This window comes from Salarias fasciatus, chromosome 14 (genome assembly GCF_902148845.1).
Source record: "Salarias fasciatus chromosome 14, fSalaFa1.1, whole genome shotgun sequence".
NCBI classification, from domain to species: Eukaryota; Metazoa; Chordata; class Actinopteri; order Blenniiformes; family Blenniidae; genus Salarias; species Salarias fasciatus.
In genome coordinates this window covers 32,551,360-32,579,359 of record NC_043758.1, presented here as the reverse complement: position 1 = coordinate 32,579,359, position 28,000 = coordinate 32,551,360, and the positions used below count along the sequence as shown (strand labels likewise).

Below are 28,000 nucleotides of genomic sequence, written 5' to 3'. Positions count from 1 at the left end.
ACGGTCCCGGGTCCACGGGGGGAGTTTCGGTTCCTCTCACTGTACCTTTAAAGCCTCCCGTCCCAGCCGAGCGTCGCTCCGCCCCTGGTGGAGCAGACGTCCCGTGAGTCATAAAGTTTGATGTCCTGCCCAAAGTTTAGACCCGACTGGAGCTAAACTTTTTTTTTTTTTCATAAGTGAGCGGCAGAGATTTGTTTCTGTGAGCCATGAAGCTCCCTTAAGAGAAACTTTATAACTTCTCTAAACTTTTCTTGTGCGTCTTTTTCGTGCGCCTGTTGCGCTTTTTTTTCCGGCTACCTCTGCGCTTTTTTTCTTTTTCTTTTTTTTTTCTTTTTTTGTGTGTTAGTTGGAAAAGTTGGGGCCGGACGACAACACAGATTCCAGTGTGGAGTAGATATGCGCTTTGTTACATTCAGCATGCCAGCAGGAAACAGCAGGAAAACGCAGCGTTTCTCTGCAGATTTCGACAGCTAACGCACTTTGGGAGAAAATCAAGCAGTTAGAATGACTCTGGATCACTTTTACTGAGAGCCAAACAAGATTCCCGATTTCCTGTTGTGTGAGGAAAAGAGAGAGAAAAAAACCTCTAAGGAATTGGCTTGAGCTTATTTCGCTTTTTAAAAAGAACAACAAAACTATTTGTGCGTACTTGAACATTTTCGGACGCGTAAAAGTTGGCCGACTCGCTTCGGGACGATGGATCCGAGCCAGCACAACCCTCCTGCGGGACACCAGATCGTCCATGTACGGGGCGACTCTGAAACGGACCTGGAGGCGCTTTTTAACGCCGTGATGAACCCGAAGAGCACCATCGTGCCCCCGTCCGTGCCCATGAGGATGAGAAAGCTGCCGGACTCCTTCTTCAAGCCCCCAGAACCAAAGTCCCACTCCAGACAAGTAAGCCCGCCCTGCGCAAATCACGTCTGAATCAAGGCCCATCCGGCCTCTAGGACGAGCCTGGCAGTCAACATCTCTAACCTGACTTTTTAACTCACTTTTAACCTTCAAGAATGATCTGCATCCATCAAAGTAATTCAGGGAAAAAGTACTTTTTATGACGCATCTGTCATGACATCTCAAAAAGCCTCCAAAAGCTTCCAGAAGCCTTCGCAAGTCGGATTCTTCACGCGTTATAAACCCCTTTCCTAGTAAACCCTGAAGCCAATGCATTTGTCTCATTAGAGTAACTAACACTGGAACATTTTGTTTACTTAAAATCATTTGCCATAAAGACAGTTTGCGTGTATGTGTGAATGTTTTCATGTGACTTTTGGCTGCAACGTTTCTAAACTGGATCAATGATGTCCTGAAATCAAGAGTGTTTGTTGAGATAATGAGCATAAAAGAAAGGCATGGATGGTTGAAGTTAATGTAATGTCCCCTCACAGCACCTCCACCACCTATAAAGAGGGGGGGCTTTGGTGAGTAGTGCGCGTGCGCGGTGGCTGCAGGGAGTCTGCGCCCTCCTCTGTCCCATTCAGGCCCTCGATCCTCTCCCCAAAACCTAAACAACTCCTAAACTTACACTCGGCATACAGCAGAAGGGGAGATATTTGGAATTAGAAGTGGAGTTATGAATGGATCAGTTTACCTGTTGTGATCATGTAACTTAGAGTTACTTTCAATTCAGTTTAGCTTCATAAAATACCTGCATTAAAATCTCAGGAAACCAGCAGCAGATCTAAAAATGACACCATTGCACTGTTCACTCAACAGGTTCAGAAGTTGTAGTCATACTTATTGGCTTTTAAAACTAGATTACATCATGTGAATTGTACTTAAGTTTGAGTAAAATTACCAATTTTGTCATTTCAAAGGGAGCAAAGTTTTGTACATGGATGTGCTTGTGAATTTAAATGTCACACATTAGACTACACAGTATGGATTGTATTTAAGCGTAATTAAAACTGCATACCAGTTGTTCAAAGGTAGGAAGGTGCGATTGTGCTTCAATCTGAGCACAGTTACATCCTTGTTACTTATCGTTAAAAGTTGGAATTATGAAGCAAGTATGATTTAAATTGTATGATGACATAAAAAAAATCAGAAAAGTAATATTTTTTCCAAGCATGACTGAATTATCAGCGTTAGCCCTGTTGGACTCACACCGTCCCTCTCTCCCCCTCAAACTCAGGCCAGCACCGACGCAGGGAGTGGCGGCGTGCTCACCCCCCACCACGTCCGTGCACACTCGTCTCCGGCCTCCCTCCAGCTGGGGGCCGTCTCCGGCACCTCCCTGTCTGCCATCGTCCCGGCGGGGGCCGCGCCTCAGCATCTCCGCCAGTCGTCCTATGAGATCTCGGACGACGTGCCGCTGCCCGCCGGGTGGGAGATGGCCAAGACCGCCTCCGGACAGAGATACTTCCTCAAGTGAGTGTGCCAGCAGCAGGTGCATCGCATTATGCCGTCCTGGGATAAACCTGGAATGTGTGCGGCTTCAAAGAGTGTTTTTTTGGAAAACATATTGGACGATGTTGGAAGTGGTTTGAAGATTGATTTGTGGAACGGACTCTGAAAGTGGGCAGTTGGTTTTGCGTTGTGCGCCACGTGAATATCTCCCAACGTCTGTGAAGGGCGGAGCCATGAGTTCTACTCAATCTGAAAATACTCAATCTGCCTCTCCCGCCAGCGGATGGCCTGGCAGTGTGGTCATCGCTCAGGTTTGATTCTCTTGCAACAGTGTAAAGCTCCTTGGAGGCTGATCAAGCGGGGGATCAGCACTATTTACTTTTTTCCATTAAATTAACTAAACCAGTGTCAAACGTAAGGCCCGTGGTCCGAAACTAGCCCGCAAGAGACTCCAGAGGGCCGTCAAACCACCATTATTTTTTAACAAATGTCTAAAGACTGAGACGCTGCCATGAAAAACAATTACCCTGTTGCCATCAAACTAGCCTCAAAGCCATGCTGCCAGGGCGAGTGTGTTTAAACATGCATAATGCAGCAGCTTCATGAGAGGTTCAGATTGTAGTCAGTTTTGTTAGTAATTGTTTGGTTTTTGTGAAATCGTAGACATTTTCATTACATATCTTCTGCATCACAACAAAGAAAAACTTTCAAGTTTAAACTTACAGGTTATTTTACTGGTCTGGCTCACTCAAATGACAGAACACCAGCTCATAACGGGACAAACTTAGAGATACACACAAGTGTCTCCTCAGATCCTCAGATGTATGATTTTGTATTGTGGGAGGAAACCTGAACAACCAGATACGCTCAGGAAGAACACGCAGGCTTCACAGAGAGAGAGTCCCCCAGTGCTATGCTACACTTAAACTCTGCATTTGTTGACTTTTAGTATTCCTACGCATGTTTTCTAACATAATGGTGATTATGTTACATAACTATTCCCTCAAATATAAACTTTATGTACCACTAAAACGAACTTCCCTCCTCCGATCGCATGAATCGAGCACTTTACGTTTGATTCACGGTAGCCAGATGCTGCTGCCAGGCCTTGCAGTATCCATGTCTGTCAGAAGGAACCAATCAGCTTCATATCTGCATGTTTTTAATCTAAAACAGGAGTGAGGTTATTGCATAATTTTAAGATAGTGAGCAGAGGATTTCTGGCGAGTTTGGAAAATGTACTAAAAACCTGATCGCTGCTGTTTACTATATCAGATTGTAACTTTAAACAAGATCCATTACTTTACGTTGGGTTGCTGAAGGAATGTAAATAAAGGGTGATGGCCTTTTCATAACAGCCAGCTGGTTATCGAGACGCAGTATCAAAATCACACTGGAGTGTTTTCGTCTGGGGTATTTGGAGCTTTAACATTCAGGGTGCAGCCTTCAAAGCTCTGCAAGCTCAAGGTGAAAAGCTACTTTACAACTTTTTGGTAAGAATGACATTTTTTTTTTTAGCCTCCAGCAAGCCGAGACAAGTCCGAGTTAGCAGAGCGGCGGTCTGGAGCTCGGCGTCTCGACAGCGGCGTCTGTTCGGTGTACATTATGCTGACCATAATTTCCAAATCTGCTCCGGGGCACAATACCGGCTAGTGTGCCCCGACAGAGACAATCGCAATTGTTAAATTGCAGGTTATTAAATTTGGGTCGTCTTCCTAAACAAGAGGCGTCTTTTTAAGGGACTGCTGCTGTATGTAGTTTTCTCTTTCTTGGTCTCAGGTTTCAGTAGAAACAATGGCGCAGTGTGGCCGCTCCAGACAGCAAAGGACGGACAAACTCTGCAAAACTCCGCTTATCTAACTTCTAATGACTTTGAAATTAAAGACTGTAGCTTTACCAGAGGCCTTTATGTTGGTCACTGTGGTGCTTGTCGCTTCATTATGCATTTATTCGTCTCTCCCCGCATCTGTTTTCTGTGTTGTTGTGAAAGGATCGGTTGAATTATTCATAAAAATGACGTCCTTGTCAACAATTTATGTTAATTTAATCTCCTCCTCATGAAACGGTCCAAAGTTTACAAAGTGCTGCGGCGGCCCGTGTTGTTTAGAGGAGATGTGACATCTCGGAGTCGTCGCCCTCACTCCTCCTCATGGCCAAATGTTGTGAGTTTGAGGAAAAGTAAATCTCTGACGCAGAGTCTGAGCAAACCCGATAGTCTGAAATTTACTTGGATATAAAAAAAAGAGAGCTTTCATTACCAGATGTTTTAAGGTCGCACATCTGTGGAACATCTGGTCTGTTTTGAAGAGACTCGTCTAAAAAAAAAAAAAAAGGAGAGAGAGAGAAGAAAATAAGACGGCAGGGATGGAGAACGGGGAGCCTTAAAGACTCTCTTGAGGTTGTTGCTTTTGTTTTGAAGACTGAATTTGTGAGTTACACAATGTAGTTTGTGTAGTCTTAAAGATTCACCTTTTGAAATAATTAAATGGATTTATATTTTTCATTATTAGCACATTGTAAAGTTCTATAATGGCAACCGTACACACGGCCACTTCATGTTCTTAGACACCTCCTCCTCTACAGGGTCACAGGAGGCTGGAGCCAATCCCAGCTTCATAAGGGGCGAGGGCGGGGTCCATTCTGGACACTTCACCACTCTGCCACAGGGCCAACGCATCCACGCAACACTCACTTTGACACCTAGGGACGTTTTAGGATGGCCAAATTAACCTGGTGTGGAACTGCGAAACGACCAAGTCCCAGCAACATGGACTGGGAGTCACGACACTCTGGAGGAAAACGTTATTGTTATTGTTCATCCTCTCATGTGCAGAAGGTCCATTTCCTACGGATACGGTGTAGTATCAGTGTTTCCTCTGTCTACACAGACATGGAGCTCCGGCTGTGTCAAAGTTTCACTTTGATAGCTGCTTTCAGAAAGTGGCGTTTTCATTGACTCCGAGCACCATTGCCGTGTGAACGGACACCAAAACACAACGGAAGTTTTCCGTTTTCACTCGAAAACGCTGTCACATAAACGGGACCTGATGCACTGTGAAGACTGTTGTTTCCATGCTGTTTATGCCGACGTATTCAGCCAATCAGACGAGGGACTGCAGCCCTGAAGACCCGCCCACTACATAGAGAAAGAGAAAGAGCGCTGTTAACAAATCTCTAAGGCATTAAGTGTTCTGATTCACCAATATTTACCTCAAATCATGTCTAATGTTTATCTATGCACGCAGCAGCACGTTACTCCTCGTGAGTTAAACATGCAGTGAGTGACTGTTGGATCCGTGTCGTCTCTGTCGGCTGGATGTGTGACCGGAGCGCATGTAACACACAGCGTTGGCGTTGCAGTGGAGACATCTTCCGCTCGCTGCACATCAAAGTGCAGATACTTGATCTGGAATAAAGGCAGAGCTGCTGGAAAAGACACTCCCCTATTTATAAACAGGGGCTGTGTGACCGTGTTGCAGAGGGAGTGTGTGTGTGTGTGTGTGTGTGCGTGTGTGTGTGTGTGTGTGTGTGTGGGTGGGTGGTGGTTGCACTGGTGGGGGTGGGGAGTCGGTCACCAGCCCGAGCAGAGCACTGGGTGGGGGGCTCACATTTCACTCCGGTGACCGCTGTTGTCCTTAGAGATAAATCAACTCGGGGTGAAAGTTTTTTTAAAGATACTGTTTCTCCTGCTTCCTCCGCTGTTTATACGGGATTGTACAACTTGGAGCCGACTGGCTTCTTGTGTCGCACCGCCAGCCCCACCACCACCACCACCACCACCGTCCCTTGCCCGTGTCCACTCCCTTTAAAAGTCAGGGCCCGTTTTAGTGTGAATGGAGCTGAGCTGTGTGTGACGGAGCCTCCTTTGTGTCAGTGGAGTTAAATGGCAGCCATGTGGAGACGTCTAGAAGAGGGGCCAAGAGAAACTCTGGCCCTCCCTTTGTCCCCGGCCGTGAAACAGTGATCTTTATTCAGACCACAGGCCTGTTGAGACTCATGTGAGCCTTCCTAAAATAGACAAATGGCTGACATGAAGTTTTAAAGATGGCGGCGAGAGCGAACGCTGCGGTGGAGTTGGAGCGTTCTCCACACCTGAGAGCTTCACGCTGAGCCAGCCTCGCGCCGGGGTGTAAACTCCCAGCAGCAGTAACGATTTGCTAAGTACATTATTAACCCAGTGAAACTGTGCTCACGGATTAGCAGTTAGATCATTAGGATATTGTTTCGATTGTCTGTAAAACATTGTCACCTGATCTATATTTTTATCACAATACAGTGATGGGGAAGAAAACGGGGAGCCGAATATAATCCAGAAAGTCTTCTAGTTTTGGCTGTTACATAAAAACAAAGAGTGGGAGAATGTCAACAGAGTCTATTGACCTTTCCTCCTCTTTCTTGCAGCAGTTTGCCGTGGTCTTTGATTTATGGCGGCGGGGGCACGGAGGTTGGGTCACCTTGCTGGGCGCTGTGGACGGGGGCAGGGCCGGTCTGCGGGGCCGGGTCATAAACTAATGAAGGTTTCTAATTTAGACACACCGGAGAACCAGGAGGGGTAATCACTGTTTCCGGGCGCTTATTAAATGCAGCTTTGAAAGAGCTTTTTAGTTCGTGGGAAGTCAGCCTTAAGCAGGGAAAGCTTTGGGGGTGGGAGCCATTGTTTGCCCTCAGGGGCAGGTAGAGCCGGGTGTTGACGGACACTCGCGTCTTTTGGGAACTAAATAAGCTGCTTGTATTTCGCCGTCTCTGCTTGTGAATTAAACCGTTTGGATAAATCACTGCCTTCTCACTCTGCGCCACAGTCACAGCGAGCTGCCTGATGGGTAGTTTGGTTTGACTTCACTAGATCCCCCGTCTGGGGTTTCCTGAACATCTGTTGCACTAAATACAAGTCAGAGACCCTGTTTGAGCCGGAAAGATCAAAGTGTTTACTTGGACTTTACGCTGGAAATATCTCCTCGGAGATTACGTGGAGATTTCTCTTCCAGCAGACAACATGAGATGACTCAATTTGTTCCTTTTCCCCCTATAATTGCATGTTTATAGTGCCTCTTCTTTAAAGACAGGAAGACTCAGACTGCTTGATAATTGCCAATTTCCACATAATTCTCCATGACGTAGGGAAATTACTATGTAAAAACTGCATATATTATTATTTGATTATTTATTTATGGAGCTGTGTGGGAAAATTGCATTGATATGTGCATGATCTGGGGAGTTTTTTTTTTTTTTCATTCACAATTATACAACCATCCTAGAGTGTTTACCATTCATTTGAATTTCTTGTCAATCATGCTGACTGAAGCTGATTTCAGTTTCTTAGTATCTCATGTAGCATTCAAAATATCATCAACTTGTATTGTTGTCCTTTTCACTGCATTAACTTGGTAAATGTACAAATTGGATTTCATACTAAGCCACAAATGGTGCTGGGAAAGACGGGGCAGTAAGCCAGTGTGAAGCCCTCATTTGGAGCAACTTTGTGTTTGACAAACTTTTGGTTTATTGACCACACACAGACAAGAACCTTCCTGTTCAGCCCCGGCCTGTCAGCTCAGCACACAAACCTGACTGTGAGAAAGTCAGGCTCGTGTTTACCAAGGTCTTGATGTAACACCTCTGTTTCAGACATCAATGCCTCCACTGTCACTGGGGGCATCTCCACAGAGAACTAGGACTGAGAAGTGGACTGAGTTCCTCCTCAAAACACCTGATTTCATGCTAAAATTTATTTATTTATTTATTTTTTTGGACCATTTGAGTCTGTGTATTTACCACAAGTCTACATTTTCAATAGAGGAAAGCTCCACGCTGGTGCAGGTACTGCCTGAATTAGTTGCTTCATTATTCCAAACTGCCCTTCAAAGGGAAACTTAAAGCCACAATGGGGTCAGAAAGGTTGCCCCAATAATCTCTCTTGATGATGTCCTGCTGATAGAGAGGCAGCCAGGCATCCCCGGTCCGACCAAAGCGGAGGTGGTCATCCTCATCTCACAGGCCTGATTACATCTGGCCTCCCTCAGTGCGCTCTTTAGTCATCAGTTTCAACCACCCTCCAAGCACATACTCCCTGGGTGGGGCTCCTGCGGCCTGAGGATCCCATTTTTAACATTTGACAACTCAGCTTGTGGGAGTGTTTCGACGATGCTGCGCTTCCCGAAGCTTCACTCCCCTGTTCAACAGCTGGAGAGTAAAAGAGTCTCAAATCAAACTTTTAATGACATGTTTACCGTGTTTTTAACCAATCTGGAAGCATTAAAACCACAGTTTATCATGTTGCGCCACAGCGTTCGCGAATGTCGACACACAATCGGCCATATCGCAGTAATCAGATGGATGTTTACGAAACAACAAGTGCGGCATTCACACGCCTTTCTCGGCAGAGCCAGTCACAGAAAAGTCTTCAATGATTTCAGGATAGAAAAGCTGAAACCCACCGAGAAGCCGTCTCCGTAAGATCGGGACGGAGCAGAAGAGCCGTGTGCCAGACCGGTGAAGCTAAGTCATATTTAGCTTCGCTGTGAGAGGGCTCCCTCCTTTCACCTCAGCAAGATGCCTTTTAAATAACACAGGCACAATAAACACCAGCTTGATAACCGGCCCCTCGAGTCAAAGCCGAGACGGATCAAGAGGTCGTGCGCTGCGCTTCGCTGAGCCACAGTCAACCCATGATGACAGCTCGAGTAAAAATTAGCAAGTGAGGCTCCATGAGAAGGTGACCGAGTTGATAATGGGTCACGCTCAAACCACAGGATTCTCTCTGGCTCCACAAACTGCACATTTACCCACGGTTTTCCACTGCAGCAGCTAATCATGGGTTTTACTTCCATTTTGGTGATTAACAACTGAATATTGAGCTTGAGATTATGGCTGTGTCCACCGTGATGGAAATGCGTGGGTTTACCTCCACGGTTTTAGCCAGAGATTCCCAAGGGAATTGGTGAAACTATCAAAGAAAAAAAGAAAACTTCCTAAAAATAATTGATGATGAATAGGTAGTAAAATAAAGCAGTGGTATGGGTTTTCGTCATAGTAGGATTGTAATAGGATGAGGAAATTGTCCAAATGGGTTTCATTTAGAGAGAAATCAGCACTTTTATAAGCTCTTGTCATCTTACAGGAATGAGTGGTGACAAAAAGAAATGCTGGAAGTACTTTTCCAGTTAAGTAGTTGCTTTTAATCTTGAGTAACTTTTCAAGTAATTCCAACACAACTTGCAGTTATGTTTTTTATGTGATTTTTAGAAGCTATTGTTGCTCTGCATCACTTTTTCTCAGAGTCTTTCCAGTCAGTGTCTGGAAATCATGATTTCATTTTTCAAAATGTTTAGTTTGTCAGTAAATAAAAGCTAAATTTTTCCATTAAAGGTCTTTTATCACACTGATTTTGTGAGGTGACAGTTGTTAGTTGTGCTCACTAAGGTGCTAGACACAACCAGTAATGTAATAATGACCAGTAATGTGAAAGATTTTGCCAAATTAAAATGTATTAATGCCAATTATAGTACTTTTCAATAGATTTTGAGGACTGGTCATGCAGAGTGAACACGCCCCATTCGACCTCCCAGGGCCTCTGCTGTAGAAGTTAATAGTTTTAGTTTGACTGAAGACATTGCTGCTACTGCTGTCCGTCCATTATCTGAGCGTATAAACACACCATCACACTTCTTTGAGAGGATGCAACACATCTGACTTCAATTCTTGAATTAGAGTGCGAGTTTGAAATCAAAGCAGCCAAATCGCAAAGCTTCATCCGAACTGTGTGCGTGAGTCGAAGGCCCACAACTGTTTTTCTGCGCGTCCGCCGCCCCACGGTTTCGGGGGGGGAGGGTGCCTCGCCGAGCTTGTGGTGGTGTCAGAGACATGTAAAGACAACACCGAGCAGTTGTGACTGTGGAGGTTGCAGATCATCAGCAATTCCTGACAGCAACTGGTGGCCTCCAGCCGTCCCGACAGTTGCCATGACATTGTTTTGTTTTATGTTTCGGCCACAGGAAGCGCAGTATAGCTGCCCATATAAGGGCCGGGCCACGTCGAGTCAATGGATTATCTTTTAGTCTTTAAAAGCTGGTGATGAATTACTGGCGCCTGGTAACTCATTTACTCGCCCTCTCGGTTGGCAGATATTGAGTAGAAGATTTTAAAGGCTCTCGTATGGAGTTGATTTCATTACTGCAGTTGTGATTATTTGGAATCGTTGGGCTTTGTTTACAAAGGTTTTCACTGAGCCAGGCTGCAAAGGTTAGTAACTGAAGCTGGTGTTTGACAGAGAGGTCAATATGTTGACTCGAATCTGCAAACAGCTGGGAGAATCGTACGTCTCGGAGGCTTTGAGGTTATTTTCTTTCGCCCCTTTTCTGCCGTCTGTGTTTGGCGTCGGTGTGCCAGGATGTGCAGGCCTCTCATTTACAATAAACCCACCCTCCCTTCCCTTATCCCTGTGCTCCTCTCCCAGTCTCCTCCCCTCTTCTTCCCTCCTCTCTGTAATAAATGTCATAGTTTCCAGAGTGGGACAGAGGCAGTGGGGGGGGGGGGCGGCAGGGCGGGCGCTCACACTGTAACAGAAGCACAGCAACTCATGCAGCCAATGAAAATCAGAGGAATCGCTTCCGTAGATTCTTTTTTTTTTTGCTGTTTCACTTTTTTTTCCTGTAGTTGCCCCCCCCCCCCTTCTCCTGTGCTGCTCCCTGTGACCTCTCTTTCTCAAGAGCCCCCTCCACTCTGAGCAGCTCCAGCTATTTTGCTTGGTTTGTGGTGTTTGTGTGTGTGTGTGTGTTTCTGTGAGGGCTTGGGTTGAGGGGGTGGGGAGGGGCTGGTAGGGGGATTTGGCAGCTCCTTTGATCAATAAAGCATAAACAAGAGGGGGGCTTGAAAATGGGTTGCATTGTGTCAGGGGGAGGAGTGCTGAGTCAGGCCCTCTCGCTCTCCGGCCTGGGATCCAGAGCAGACAGGCAGGCTGGGATTACCGCAGAGGCCAAGAGAAACTCACAAGCTCTGGCTTCACCCAGCTGTTCCAAAAAAACCCTGCCCAATGGCACTCCGGGATCCAGTTCAGCATCGAGGACAGACACGTCCAGGGTTCGGGGCAGTGGACTACAACAACTCTTCATTTCTGTCATGTGTGTTGAAGTTATTCAATCTGTGTAAGAGTTGTGGTGGTGCTTTAACAAGGTGGTGCCTATTTGTTTGAGGTGGGGTGGAGGGGGGGTGGGGGGTGTCTCCTAAATGGGATGGTTCAAAAAACAAAAAAAGGACAAGTGAATAGTGGGGTTTTAGGTCGTAGCTCAGTCTATGCCTTTGTCAAGCAGGTGAAAGCTTTGTAAATGTGGCGCCAGATTGTTAAAGCCCCTGACACTCTGCAGTGTCCGAGCCGCTTCCAGGGGGAAAAAAAAAAAAGAAAAAAAAAAGGGACCCCCTGCGTTGAGCCCTGGGACTGACCCTCCCTCAATAGAGAGGGTCCTGCTCGGGAGAGGAGGGCTTCCTGTATTAGCTTTCCATCTTAATCAAGCAACAAGTACCAACAAAGCACTAATTATCAATGCCTTCACAGAATGCTACACAAAGCACCCCCCCACCCCCACCGCCACCCCCACCTCCCCACGTTTCTGCCCCAGCAAAGATGAGCCAGAAAATAGATTGAGCAACATTGTTTGACTCTACAATAGTTGTTTTGAAAGCAATCACAGCCTCTGAGACACTTTCAAGGAGTTCGCAGGCAGATGTGATTTATATTCAGTCGTTAGCTGCTGTTTTGGGTTTGAAGTAACGCGTAACTAACCTTTCATTTCAGATCAAGGTTCGTGTCTTCATTTATATTCATGGGTTGTCGTGGAAAATAACCCAAACCATGGATGACGGTGTTGTGTTTTGGTTAAATCCAGCTTCCTGTAACAGTCACCACTTACAGAAATCCAGAGGTTGGAGTGTGTTTTCATCAAAGGGCCTGTTGAAATGGCCCTGACTCATCAGTGCCTGCATGTGACCGTCTGTTTTGTATTGGTACTGCCCGTGGTTTGAACTCGGCCGTGATTACTGGTAGCAAAACATCAGCAGTCACTTTTTCTCTGATTGAATGATCAGATTGTGCAGGACGATGATTAAAGTGATCAGGTTGATGTGATTCTTTATGTCCGCCAAGAATATACTGTAATCAGCAAACTGGATGGATCCCATAATGCTTTGCTGCATAGTACATCAAACATTTTTTGCGATATCAACTTGCACAATATATTATGAATGACTGATTGGACAACAGTGAATTATATTTCCATACATGCAAATCCAAAATGACAGAACATTAAAAATGAAGAAGATTCCAATAATCATGAAAAATTCCCAGAAGTTAACTTGTTAAAATAAAAGTAGTTGGGGGTCCAAATCGTGAGACGCAAAGATGGAAGCATCATCTACGCAAGTGTTGGTGTTCTTATGTTCACCTTAACATAACAGACAACGGGAACCAATCAGCTGGGCCGTTTACAGAAACTCAGTAATAAATAATAATAGTGAATCCACAATTCTCTCTGGTTTCGTCACATCTCACAATACGCCCACTACTCATATTACTTACAGTGCATGTCTACAGTGCATTTTTTAACTTGTTTCTTTGTGTATTTTTGTGTCCTCACAGCCACATCGAACAGACCACCACTTGGCAGGACCCCCGTAAAGCCATGCTGCAGATAAACCAGGCCCCCCCTCCCAGCACCGTGCCAGTGCCGCAGCAGAACCTCATGAACCCAGCCAGCGGTGCGTATGCGCATGTACCGTCTTCTGCTTCTCCACGGACGCAGCAGATTTCATGTTTGTGGCTATAATTCAACATATCTGTGAGTTTTCCACGTCACCTTGGCGTTCAGTTGCACCATTCAGTGTCAGTCGGGTACAGTCTCGTTCTTACTTGCCGCCGCTCGGCCTGCCTCAGCTCTGTCCGTGCGGTAGGAATTTGCCCCGGGTGAGGTAAGACAGTGGTAGAACGCTACAGGTCCTGTCTGACATGTTTGGGAGCTGCGTGACTCACAGATTGTCAGAGTTTACAGATGAACCTTCTTTCTATTCTGCTCCTGTCATTGTTCTACACCTGCACAGATTTTTTTTAAAAAAAGCTCCTGATGTTGACAGCAGGAAAGGTTTGTTTTCTCTGGCAGATAATTGATATATTCAGACTTGATAGATAATGAGTGAATACAGGCCGGTGCAGCCTGTTTTTTTAGTCCAACACGTTGACATAGAAGACAATTCTTCAAGTGTCAGAAACCACAGTGTACAATAATTATGCCCTCTGCCGCTTCGCCTTTGTCGTGTCACGTGAGATACGTTGCACAATTGCAACCAAACAAAAGAAATAAACCAGCAGCGCCTCTCTGTTTCTCTAACATCACTCGTGCCTCGTCTTGGTTCAGGACCCCTCCCTGACGGCTGGGAGCAGGCCATCACATCAGAGGGAGAAATCTACTACATCAACCACAAGAACAAGACCACATCCTGGCTGGACCCGCGGCTCGAGCCTCGCTACGGTGAGTTCGCCGCACAAGGCTTTTTATGACTGCAGTTGTTGATCAAGGTGGTACAAGGTGGATTATGCCTGATTGTGTCAAGTCTTTCACAGTCAAAGTCACTGTATAAAAACACACATGCAACATTTTCAGCAGACTAAGTCTATTGAAGAGCAATAGTCTGACTTAACGTACCTTGAAAAACTAATTCTACTAAACACTTTTGAATGCATCAATGCTCATCTCCTGTGTGTCATTAAAACATTTTCATTTTTAAAGTAGCTTTGTCTTTTATGTAACGCTTCAATCAGCTGGTCTGGCTGGGAAGAAAAGATCGAAAAACACTTCCTTCTTGTTCAGTCTGGCTGTTTAATCATTCATTTTATGACTTTATGATTTGCAAGGAACAGGAAGAAATGTGCAGCTTATGAATATGGCCACTTGCCCTGACCTCCAGTGTGACGAGTAGAGTTCGAATCCCAGATGCTGCAGGAAAGACATCCAATGTATTGCATTGGTTCTGGCTTTTCTCTAGCCGATGTTCCAATCTGCTTGATTTTTTTGAGAAACATAAAAGAAGGGGCAACTGTTATTTATTTGGTTATGATGCATGATGTGTATTTAATATTTTATCTTTTCAAAACTTTTTAACAAGCATGATAAGATTTGTGCTTTTTACTGCCAATTTAAAACAAAAAAAAATGAACATGTAAAGGAAATTGGTGGCATTCAAACGTAAATTACCAGTTGGTATGAGAAATAACGTAAGTATTGGAGACTTGAGATGTTGATTAAGCTTTGTGAAGTTGGTTTATCAGTGCATATTTAAATCCCCTAATGATTATTTCTAGTTACGCTTTTTCATATTTACTGATCACGATACGTCATATTTTTAGGTTTAGTCGCAGATCAAGGGTTAAAATAATGTTGATATTCCAGTCAATTTATCATGAGACATCAAAAGCATTGTTATAATATATGTTTTACTCCTTTTAAATTGATTTGCTTCTAAAACTTTGGGGGATTTTTCCTCTGCTCGGGCTCATTCATACAGGATGCATCATCGCAGTTGATTGAAATTCAGTATGATTCATAGTTCGCTTCTCCGCTCCACATTGTTCCGGACTGACTGGGCATGACATCCACGCAACAAACCAGATTTTTCTGAACCCACTCCCCCTTCCTGAGCTCACATCTAACCTTTTGTCAACCATCTTAGTGTTAGCACGACAGCTGAGTTGTCCATTAATACACCCGGGCCGGGCTAAAGTTTGACGGCGAGCCTCGGCCGTGTGGCGCCCGGCGTTTGGTGAATCAGTGTTCGGGCCAGGTAGGATGTGTTGAGACCCCTTTCTGCGGCCATGGGAGTGAGCTCATCCTCCTCCTCCTGTGTGCCAGGAACCTTAACACGTAGATGAAGGCTCCCGCTCATGTCAGGCTGACTCACTTCTGCTTCAGGTGCCATCCTCTCATTACGCCAGCGTTCCCCAGGGAAGCTCACCCTGGTTCACAAAGGCAACATGTGTGAGTCAGCATGCAGAGCCTTTGATTGATTTCAGCTTTTTACCTTTTTTTAAACTCAAACACTTACTTACACACAGGTTAGGGTTTGTTTTTTTTTTTTTCTGGGAGCAGTTGTGTGTGGGGATCTGAAGGCCGAGCAGGAGGGCTGAAAACAGAGTTGTAAGGGGAGTGGGGCAGCTGGGAAGAGATGGTGGCTCGCATCGGCAAAGCTCTTTGAAGATTTATAAGTCTTGAACACACAAGGCTGCTGGGCCCCTGAAAGCCAGAGAGGGAGAGAAAGAGACAGACACTGTTAACTCATTATGTGCCATAACTGCATTCACTTTCATGTGAGTTCAAATCTTTTACCTTATTATTCAATGTTATAGTTCACTTTTTTTTTTTTTACTTTTACAGCTTATTTGTTCATCTTTTAGTCATATTTGGACTTTTTTTTAGATTTCAAATAACTTTTTCATCATTTTGTACTTAAAGCTTCTTTGATATTTTAAATGTTAAAGTGAATTTTAAGCTTTTTATTAACTTTTTTTTTTTGCAGAGAAATGTGCCTTCTTGCCTCGATACACTGCTGCCATGTAGGTTTCCAATCATAAGCAGGCCGCTTTGATAATAGAGGCTAATTTGAGCTTTAAGGAGAAAAGCAGCTGAGTGCCTTTAACTGAGGGTTGCTGCCGGCTGCCTTTCCCCCGTGTGAGGCCCAGTGCAGGCGCAGCCCCATTCTGCCGCAGCTCCAGACAGACTTGAATCCGTGCCAGGCCTCTTTATTCTGTGGTCCAACTCTTAATCTGTTCCAGACCTTTTCAGTCAAAGGACTCCAATGTGAGAGGGGAGGAGGGGCGGGGGGAGGCAAGGCGAAAGGGGAAGAAAGGAAAATGGGAGGAACAGAGGGGAAAATGCCGATGGGATAAGCATGCATCCTCTTTTTAAGGTCCAAAGAGGTGGTGAGCAGCGAACAAGCCGTGAGCGCAGTGGCCGGGTTCAAAAGGGGACTGATTAATGCGTGTAGTTGTTGTTTTCCGTACGCACCTTGCTGGAGGAGGAGGAAACACGCAGGGAAAATCCTCCAGTGCACCAAAAGACGGATTCTCTCGTCTCAAAGTTTTTTAAATGTTGTCAAAAAGTGAGGCTTTCTCTGCTTCGGCTGTCAAACTGCTTCAGCAGAGAGGTTGGCACTAACGGTGAAACGTCATAATGAGACGAGGCAGCAGTAGCCAGGTCCAACCACACGTTTCATTTGCTGCTTTTCTCTCTCCAAAGTTTCCACAAGTTGACATTTCTGCACTAATGACATTTTGTAGCATCTTACTTTGCAAACAAACGCTTTGGATAATCCTTCTGTCCAGTGATTTTCAATACCAGCTGAAGTTAAATAACATTATAGTGAGCTGGAATGAGAAAAGAGCTGAACCTGGAAAGACTGCCAGTCTTTCACAGAGCTTAGAAAGAAAGATACATTATTACATCATTTAGGTCACCAATTAATGTGCATGTCTTTGGATCGTGGGAACAAACCAGACACACAAAGAAAACACTCACAGAGAGAACGTGCAAACTACACCCAAGTCTTCTAACTGTGAGACAAGAGAAACCAGTCAATCGCAAGTAACCAAATATACATGCAAGTTGCAGTGACTTGCTGCAGAAACCCTTATAAATAGATAAACTGAACACTGTTGGGTTTTTGTGCAGCTCATCACAACAGTTCCTTGAATCATAAAATTTATTCCAAGAGTCTGTTTTCCACTGAGACCTTCAGATGAGAATAAAACAATAAAACTGTTAAGACATTCAGAGCATCATCCCTCTTTGCTTATCCAAACACTTTCTAAGGGCTTTTTTTAGCCTTTATAGTGACTGCAGCGAGCCCATAAAGGTGCCGTGTCCCGGCCACAGCTGGCACGCCCTTGGCGTTACCTGCCCCAGGTGATCTAGTGGTGTGTTGCTGGTGTGATGGCCTGATAAGGCCCGCTGTTGTTGGCTCGTTGTTTTGCAGGCGTGCGTGAAGAAGACAAAAGGCAGACGGCATTAACTCATCTCTTATCTCCCCCTACACCCGCACTCACCACCTGTATGTGCTGCTGACTTAATCCGCCCCTTCCCAAAACCACATTCACACACACAGACACACACACACATTCACACACTCGGCCCTCTTATCCTGGAGAGGCGTCCTTTCAGACTATCACCGTGGCCCTGAAGTGAACCTGTCGTTTGCACCTCTCACCCACACATGTAATTCCCCACTTTGATATCCTGGGTGTTTGTGCATAGTTCCCTGCAGTAACGTTGGTTATTATTTGCTGTTTGGTCTGCAGGGGAGTCCTTGACTTGACGCGTACCAGAAAGCCAGCTGTCCTGGAGGAAAATTCCAGCTGATTTCAGCTTCGTCGCATAGTTTTTCTGGAAGTGCTGCATTTGCGCGGGTGTCGCTCACGACTGTTGCCAGTTTGTCTCCCCATCACTCGTGCATGAGCAGGAGTACGTTCAGGTGTCGGCCAGTTTGTCTGAAACCGTGTTTTCCGTGTATCACTATGTGTCGGTGAATTCCTCGCACAAACGCCTTCAATGTAACGTTTCTTCAAAGCTGCTGACACTGCCCGCCGCGCAGAAACTCTGTCATGAGAACAGTTAATGGTGCCCTGATGGCGGCGTGATCTGACCACAAAAGGCCTCAGTATCTGCCAGAGATAAGAAGTGGAGAGAAGTAACACACTCTCCCATGGCTTCAGTTGATGTGTGTGTGGGAGAGAACAGAGGAGGAGGAGGCTCCACGGTCCTCTGTGTGTGTTTACGTGCATGTACCGAGCCGGGGTGGGGGAGGCGGAGTGGGAGGGGAGGTGAGGCAGGCCAGGGTGGGGCCTCCAGCGCTTCCCAGGGAGAGCCCTCAGCCGTGCTTCATTCAGCTCCTGCCACAGTGTAAACAGACAGTGATTGAATGGTGACGGGGAAGGTGCCGGGGCGGTCAGGACAACAGCCCCACGTGAAGAGTGTCCCCGCACCGAGGCTTTGTTGTGGTTGAAGCACATAAGCAAACAGCTCTCCTCACTGGCCCCATTACTGTTACACCCCTCCTCAACAGCCGCATTTGCTTCTCTTTCTCCGCTACAGAGATAAAATGTGTGACCTACTTTGCATGCATAGATTCCTGTGCTGCTTCATGCTTATGTTTATGAGACCCACCCCCTCCTCCGTGAAGCACAACAAAGATTTCACCGGGGAGCGGTTGTGTTTTTAATGCAAACACATTTGCTCCGACATGGTTAACGCGTCGGCTTGAAAACTCCGATCCAGGGCGGCGGTGGACTGTTCGGTGTTGCTGCAGAGGACCCATCAGGCCGGGCCTGGAGAGGCGGTCAGTCGTGAGGGATAATCTGCGATTTGTTTAGAAGGAAACCAAACGCACAATGAAAGGATAAGTCATGACTGATGCAATGTACAAAACTAACAAAGCCTGTCTTAGTCAGTGAGTGGGAGGGGATCAGGTCTTACAGGAATCGTGATTGTTTCAGACGCTAGGTGGAAAGCTCGTGCTGGGACTTCCCTTGTTCTGCACAACCTGCTGCACTGGATCCGCTCTTGTACAGGTTCAGCTCGCAGGAGCTCAAGTTGTCGGTCTTGTTATGTAGTCGAGCATGCAGTTACTGAGGCGCAAGTGTATTTATCCTCTTATGCACAGCAGATCGGGTGTGTTTTCTTCATTTCATAAGATGCGTTACGTAGCTCCGCAGCCTGAAGTACATCAAACAGATTTATTATCTTATCAAAAATCTAGTTTTTATATTGCCAGTGTTGCATCAATTTAAAATCCTGGCAAATTCAGACTTTTTTAATTATTATTAAAAATGCATATTTTTGGTAATTTTTCCTTGATTGAATTTATTTGCAGATTCTAAAAGGATTGACATGTTAGATGTGCCAATTGAGCTAGCTTTAAAAAAAAAAAGTGAATTTCTCCATAAGTGAACGTTTCTTTTGTACTCAACATAACTTGAATGCGGTAGCGGAAGACAATGTCACTCAACTGGTGTCTGTTTCGCAGCCCTGAACCAGCAGAGGATCACCCAAAGCGCCCCGGTGAAGCAGGGAGGGCAGCTGCCTCCCAGCACCCTCAGCGGAGTCATGGGAGGCAACAACCAGATGAGGCTGCCGCAGATCGACAAGGAACGGCTGAGAATGAAGCAACAGGAGCTGCTGCGACAGAGGCCACAGGTCAGAAACCAGGACATCCAAACACATGCAGAGCCTGTCTGGACAGGATTTACCTCTCGAAGAGGAGCACAGTGTCCTGAGGACGAGTGAAAAGACCTGAAGTGGCTGACTTGCTGAGTCAGTTTATGCCTCACAACATTTATATTGTTATGCATATGTTCCTTGAATAGGGCTTTAAATGTGACTCACCATTCAGAGGTAATGCGGTGGTGGATCTGAAGCCTTCTTTGATCAGGCTTTATTGTTACACCACCCTGCAATGAAGGCCCGTGAGTCATCTGTGGTAATTTTATCACTTCCTAATGGGGATGTGTCACAGTGCAACCCACGCAGGGCGGTGCAGCAAGAGTCCAGCGGTTTACTCAAGGCCGTGTCGTAACAGCAGAAAACACGGCTGCGGGATTATAAATGAGAGTGCTGCTGCTCAGTTTGTTTACCGTGTCTTTGACATGGGATGTTCCAGTGTAGGAAGCGACCCCCGCTCAGTCATCATCAATGAGATGCGTATTCAGCTACCTGTAGCACTGAAACTTCATGTGAAATTCAAAACAGGTTTTCAGAATGGGACGAGGGATTAAGAGAAACTGTCAGCACAAAGCAGGAGACATCAGGTTTTGTTACCCATCCAAGGATTTCCAGGTTTCACTTGTTTTTACATGCATGGGTATAAACAACACACATTACGTGAATGATCTGATGAAAACACACAATTCTCCAGCCGGTTTCTCTAAACAACAAGCAGAATGAATTAACGTATGTGTTAAAGAGACGAGTCTGTCCACATTCGAACGGCACCTCTATCAGTTTCACCGAGATCTCCTGTAACTTTCCTTTGTTTGAATTACAAAAGCCGGAGTGCATTTGCAAATAAAGTAGAGTGCGATTGCAGGGTGAAAGATGTTTAACCACGCGGGATAAATGCTTGTGCAGGGAGTTCAACTTTAGGCCAACTTTGGGGCTCAAATGTATTCCACATGGCTGACAGAAGGGCGAGCGGACCGCTGGAGCTTTTTACTGCACCTGTGGTTCAGTCAGAGTGCGGCTGCTGCGTCCTGGGAATGTCACCTGAACGATTCTTTAACGTCTATCTCGGTTTAAAGCAGCAGGTTCAGATACGATACAGACAGGACAGCTCGGGCTTTATCCAAATATTTTTGACTGAAACTGGAGAAAGATTAAAGCCTTATCACTTTCCAGACACTTAAAGCAATATTTGATGATGTCTTTATTTCTTTTCTTGAGTAAGATTAGATAGGCTGTGGAGATTTTACCAGAAATGTCATCAACAAATTCTAGTATATATGATAATTGTATAATTACTACCATGATATAATGATTATATGAAACTATAACAACAAAAAAGTGTAAATAAAAACACATTTCAGAGATTTTTCATGACAAACTAAAAAAGAAAACAAAACAAAAAAAAAACCCAAAGAGTTGCAGTGTGCCATGTTTTCGCTGACCTACAGCAAACTGCACCAGCCTCTATTGTACTTTCTGTACATATTTCACCAATTAGCGGCTCAGAATCTGATCCCTAATTATCAGACTGTCAGTTTCAATAAAAATAAAATCCTGTACACTTGACAAAAGTGAGCTGCATGATTGGAATACTAAAAGACCAGAGAGAATAAGATGTCTCGCTGATGTTTGATTTCTTGAAATGTACAATTAGGCATGCCGATTTGATCGACATATTTAGGTCAAATAAAAAAGAAGGGTTTCTATAAAAAGAGCAGGATGCATAAGGAACATGGTTCCTCATATGACAAAAGAAAATTAATATAATTACTGATGTTGCTCTGAGTCACAATCAGTTCCTATAATAGCGGAATAATTTACCCGGTGATTAACTGTCTCACAGTATGGGAAGGCTGGTTATTGTGGAGACAAACACAGAGCACAGAGCTTGTATTGACATGACAGCCAGGTCTGGATTGGAAAACAACAGTAATTCAAACCTCTGCAGCAAAATCATCCAAGCGCTGACAGGCAACTTTATCCTCAAGCAGATTTGTCCTTTTGCCATTTTTTAATGATTAATTTGTTCCAGACATGTCAAAACATCTACAAATAACACATGCATACAAAAAAAGAGCGAAGTCTATTTTTACAAACAAGAATTTGTCAATATATGTTCATGCACATACCCAAACACATACGTAGAGTAGAATAGAAATACTTTGTTCCCAGAGAGAAAATTCCTTAAACATGTACTGTATATACAAATATTTAAATTAACATATTTATATTGTAAACGATCTATATAAATAAATCTATGTGTTACAAAAAACATATACAAACATAAACATCTACGTCCACGTATGCACACTTCTATGCATGTTTATATCCAGTCCATACACACACACATAAAACAAATATATCTCTTTAAGCTTGTCTGAAAAAGGCTACAACTTATTTGATCCAATAAAAATCAAATTTTCAATCAACCTTCTTCCTGAGTTCCGTGTATGAAAACATATTTATAGTTCTATGTAGCAATATCCTCTGCCACTGATTGGTCTGAGCCTTCTTCTGAACAGTCTCACGCTCGGACGTTGTTTCACTTCTTGACTGAGTTGAAGGTTCACCGAGACCTCGGAGTGGCGACTCTGGAAAGTCGTCCCACTCTTTCCCGTTCGAGGACGTCAGAGTGAAGGAGATGTAAACAAAAGAAAAATTAAAAAGCGCAGCATGACTTCATATCCTCTCTGCCTTATCTGATGGAGCATGTGTAGAAAACAATTGTCTCGGGCTGTGGCCGGCCCCTCGTGTAACGTGACACTGCGTGTGAGGGCCGAGCACGGCCAGCAACATGTGTGCCTGGCTTCATTTTTACATTTTCTGCAGTGAAACCAGAGCGGCAGGCATTTGGGACACTTCTAAAATGTTTTCACCCAGCTTGTGTATAATTAGCCACTGAGATTAAGGGCGGGGTCGACGTGCATTTCTCAGGGGTTTTTTTTTCTCTTATCACTGACAGGAGCTCGCGCTGAGGAACCAGCTGCCGTCTAGTATGGAGCAAGATGGTGGCACCAACCCCGTGTCCTCCCCAATGGCGCAAGACGCCCGGACCATGACCGCCAACAGCACCGACCCATTCCTCAACAGGTTGGTGTCGCCGGCGGGGCCCGATGGGGGGCAATCGGTGTCAGGGGACCCCCGTCCCGGTTTGTTTGTGGGGAACCTGCTTGTTTGAGTTGAGTTTCGTAGTAAAAACAGGAGGCTTAACCCTCTTCACATGGTAATGACTCATTCAGTCCAGCAGATCTGGGCCGAGTTCACTGCACAATGATGACCTCTGCTGTACGGGCCACGCAACAAACAATCGCTTCATGTGGAAAACATAAACTCGGTTCAGAGTGGAGACGTCGGAAACACGAAACGTCTCTAAACGCGTCGGGACATCGTGAACGCACGGGAACTTCTCTTTCCCCCGAATCCCGTTTGTGTAGGATTCTGGGAAATGATTCCTCACTGTTCAAGCTCTAGTTCTTCTGTAAGCAGACAAAGTGTGGAAAGAAGTGAATAGCAAGCAGGCCATGAGAACATGTGGTCCAGTCAGTAGACAGGCCAACCTAATCTCCCTTCCTCCCCCTGCTGCCTCCACTCCCCTGCTCTCACAATGGCCTCATTCATCCTGCCTCTGCCATACTCTGCCTACATATTTTTCTGCTAATTAGTATAGGCTTGTCAAATGTCTCCTCTCTCTCCCTGTCCTTTTGTCTCTGTCGCCCCTGCCATTGTTGCTCTTTTTCCTATTTTCGGCAAAACAGGGCGAAAAAGTGCAGCTCGGTTTCGCCGCTGTCAGTGTCAATTAGCCGCCGCCGTCTGTCTCGATGATACAAGTGTTCTTGGAAAGGGAATTAAGGCCACACTCTCCCTTCAGCCTTTATTAACTTTTGCGGTATAGTTTACTGGAGTTCACACAGTTCGGTTTGAGAGTGGCCGTCTGCCCTACTTGTGCTTGCCGTGCCACGTTTGTGACCCTGGTCTCTCGGTGTTTCGTGCCCCCCCCCCCCCCCCCCCCCCCCCAGCGGGACCTACCACTCCAGGGACGAGAGCACGGACAGCGGTCTGAGCATGAGCAGCTACAGCGTCCCCCGCACCCCGGACGACTTCCTCAACAGTGTGGATGAGATGGACACAGGTGAGCTGGGGACTGGAATCCAGTGGGATGATGATGATGATGATGATGATGATGATGGTCGCTCCCTACTCTTCATCATTCTGTAGTCTCTCTCTCTGTAGTCTCTGACTTTTGCTTCACTGCAAAAAAGCGTCAAGATGTCTTTAAGAGGTTAAACTTTGATGATCTGTCCGTTTGAAACATGACAAACCTGATGTTTGAAAAGAAGAACTGCAATTTGAACTGCAATATGAGTCCACCCTGTGCTTTACAGCGGATCTTTATCACATTATTTAAATCTTCAAAGCCAGAAAACATCTGAACACATGTAGCTGGAACTTAAAAATAAGAAAGGATAATTCATCTAATAACATATTCTAGAATTCATCCTGCGGTGATTGAGGAACCCAGTCCGGTGCGCCGCTCCTCATCACTTCCTCCTTTTCTCCCGGTTGCCAGGCGATCCCCTCCCTCCCTCCATGGCGACGCAGCCCAGCCGCTTCCCCGACTACCTGGACGCCATCCCGGGAACCGACGTGGACCTGGGCACCCTGGAGGGCGAGAGCATGGCGGTGGAGGGCGAGGAGCTGATGCCCAGCCTGCAGGAGGCGCTGAGCTCCGACATCCTCAACGACATGGAGTCGGTGCTGGCAGCGACCAAGATCGACAAGGAGAGCTTCCTCACATGGTTATAGGAGGAGAGAGGAGCTCCGCTGCCTCGCGCTGGACTGCCTGCCCGCTCTGATCTGATCTGTGAAGGATCCCTCCGTGCTTCCACCAGACATTTCAGCGAGCCTCTCCGGACTTCTGCATCTGTCTCAGCGCGTTAAAGCCAACCTTTTTTTTTTTTTTTTTTTTTTTTTTTTTTTCTCTTCCAGGCAGTATTCTTGTTCTCTTCACTGGTGTTTTATCTCTTTTTATTTTGTCTGTGTCTTCAAGGCTGGCCCATGAACAGACAATTATGCAAGGGTCCCCGAATTTTTCACAAATCTGTCAGTGATTCTCGGGCATATTTACCCAGAGCGAGGGGTGCAGTCCCTCCCCCCCCCCCCCACGCCTCCTGCTTTTCCCGGGCTGGTGCTGCATGGACCGCCTGGAGCCGCTCTTCCTCACAGTACAGCATGAAGCAGCCCCACCTGACTGTGTGTGTGTGTGTGTGTGTTTATGTGTGTGTGGGACTATTGCATGTAGCCGAATTAGCTTTATATTTGGCCTCGAGTTTTTAATCTTTGGTTGTGTTGCTGTATTAACGAGCCTGAGAAACCAAAAATGATGTATTTGGAGCGTAAAGAACAATACTGATTTGGAGTAAAGGTAACGTGAGGCTCGCTTTGAGCTTGGTTGGGGTTGGAGGGGGGGTCTGGGCGGGGCGGGGCGGGGCGGAGCGGGGCGTTGGAACCTGGGGACCGGCTACATCGCTGCTTGGCTGTGCCAGCAAGTCTAAGTTAAAACCTTTGGTAGAACAAAGTGCCTTCAGTTGTAATTTTTTCAAGACGCGAGCGACAAAAACAAATAGCGGCTTTTCTGTGGTGCAGCAAGAAGCATCAGCCATGTTTTCCTCTCATGTCCAGTAATCAAAAAACTGTATTTTTTTGTTTATAAGCACAGGGGGATGTAGGGATCTGTTCTTTGCTCTTGTTTAACCCTAGCTTCCTTGTATCTCAGTCTTATCGAAGCCTAACTAAAGATTCATTGTTTTATCTCTCCAGTATTTTATTTTTAGGTTACTATTACACATGTATGATAGCTTAGATCCAAAATGGCATTTTGCTTTAGTGTTTTTTTTTCTTCTTCTTCTTCTTCTTCCTTAGATGAATTGAGAAGTTTTCGAACAGGGTTTATCACAACACGTCACTACATTAAGGATGTATTCTTCTGCATTTAGCTGATTCTCTCTGCTTTACTATATACATCCTAGTGTTTTTGTATTTTTGTCGATCACATGCAGCTTTTACGATCCTTTTTTTTCCAAACATTAACCAAAAAAAAGGAAGAAAAAAAGACAGATCTCTCTGCAGAAACTATAGCTCTGTGATCAAGCTGTGTTTGAAGGAGGGAATCGAACCTCTGCGTGGTGCTGTGGTGAAGCGTGTGGAGCGAGCGGCGGGCGGTCTGCAGCCGGGACAGGTCAAAGCAGGTTTTAGTGTAGAAAGTCAGGGCTAGACTGATGGCGACGAGTCACACAGTTCAGTTTGTCATTGAAATAATTAAGAAACAATCAGTTATCTCAGTCAGGAACGGCAGATTCCAAAGATTTCTTCTTCTCTCTCTCTCTCTTTTTTTTTTTTTTTGTAATGACACTAACATTTATTTTTTTGTTTTCTTCAGAGCCCAGAAATGGTTTGATTTGTAAATCAGCCTCTGTATGAACAAACTGTATAAGCTAATGAGAAAAGAAAAGAAAAAAAAAAAGATGTACGTCTCTGAATAGGTGTAGCTGAGAGATTCCTTTTATCTTTTTGAGTGACTAACCCTGAGACTTTTTTTTTTTTTTTAAGGATGAGGTTTCAGCAGAGCGGCGGGGTTGATTCTTCAGTAAGCACTCACATGTTTACACAGTCTGATTGAGAAAACTGCTACCAACACACTAACGATTCTCTCACGATCACGTTATTTCCATGTTTACACGATGACTACGCATTACTGCAGTAACCGTTGAGCGATCGGCCCGCCGTGCGCGCCCACGGCGGGACGGCACACTCGTTCTGTTGCCAACCGATGCTTAAATTGGTAGCATCAACTTGATGGAACACTATACATATACAGTATATATAAATATAAATATATATAAATATATATTAGATTAGAGGACATGAACTTTTTTTTTTATCCTGTGTGAGAAACCTCTTTTTAGTTTTGATTTTGATTCTTTAAATCATGTGGCGATGGATTAAAGATGGACGAACAGTGTTGGTGAGAACAATGCAACTAAAAATGAGTGGTACACCACAGTGCTTGTATTGCACGGCTAGAGTTTTCATTTTTGACGCAATGATGCATTTTGTCACGCGAAACCTGATTTTTATGCTTAGTGTGTAATTGTCAGAGCATATTAGCTGTTGACTCTCATTGTAGCAGTAGAACTAATCACCAGTTAATGGACTTTGTATTTAGAGTTTTCTAAATGCACATGAAATGAATTTATATTCTGTAATGATCTGTTCTCTCTCTCTCTCTCTCTCTCTCTCTCTCTCTCTCTCTCTCTCTCTCTCTCTCTCTCTCTCTCTCTCTCTCTCTTTTTCTCTCTTTTTTTTGATAGATATGTGCATGTGTCTTAGAACAATAAATTCTGTTACATTATATCTTTCTTCATATGATACTTTTAAATTGGCCCAAAATAAAGTATATACTTTGTGGTAACAGCTTGTGTGCAGTATTGATGTTTATGTATTCAGAGTTGAGTTGAGTAGCTGTGGAGAGTAATCTGATACAACAACAGTATACAGCTTTGTTTTCCCTGAAAAACTGAAATGGGCAAATATAATTTTGACAGATCCAGGTTAATTTTGTGGATTAGGCTGTGAAACAGCACAGGTTACAAAACAGAGAGTTAGTAATTACACAAAATTAAACGGGAACCAGTTTCAACTAATCGTAGTAACATTTTCTTTAAAAGCCAAACTGACTGTTTCACATTCACGGATTTCATTCTTATCAAACAGACTGATAAATGTTTTTCAACAGGAGATTATTTCTATTTTTTGCAGCACTTTTGTTTTTTGTGTTTAAATCTTAGTCTGGCACATTATTTCAAATCATTTATTAGAAAACATGTTTTTTTGTTTTTTTTTTTGCCTGTTCTGTGTTATTTTAGCAGTTCTGCTTCTTGTCACAATTTTATCACTTTGCGGTATAATCTTTCTATTCATTTGTGGCCTTTTTTTTATTGGTTTTCTCCTATGTTGTATCCATAAGATGTCAAAAACATTTTTATTGTCACGATTGAAGTTTAAACTGTTGTTTCGGACAATTCCGACAATGATCAGCTCAGACAGGCCCTCCAACGTGGTTACTCCATTCATACTGCAGAGAACTAGAAGTATTCTTAGATGCACTGCGCCTCTGCACAAATCACTTTAACAAAATCAAATCAAATATGTATTTTTTCCCTCCCTCACTTTCATTTTGATGATTTTCCTGAATAAGCGCAAAACACACATATAGCTGGCCAGCCATTTTCCGAAATTGATACACTGTTAATCTCGCAAATAATTACCTTATTTGAAGCGGATTTATGCTTTTGAATCATATATTCAGATGAATATTTCCCAAACTTTGCAGCCCTAACTCCCAT

General features: G+C 44.7%; 1 protein-coding gene across 1 annotated transcript; it reads left to right on the top strand.

Annotated features, from left to right (window-relative positions):
• Positions 1-105: 105 nt before the first annotated feature.
• Positions 106-27,068, top strand: yap1 (Yes1 associated transcriptional regulator). The gene is made up of 8 exons (XM_030108598.1): positions 106-897; positions 2,135-2,370; positions 12,977-13,095; positions 13,749-13,862; positions 19,405-19,574; positions 22,561-22,688; positions 23,615-23,727; positions 24,166-27,068. Exons 1-8 carry the CDS (start codon positions 697-699, stop codon positions 24,399-24,401), a joined length of 1,317 nt encoding a protein of 438 aa, XP_029964458.1. The 5' UTR covers positions 106-696; the 3' UTR covers positions 24,402-27,068.
• Positions 27,069-28,000: the final 932 nt, after the last annotated feature.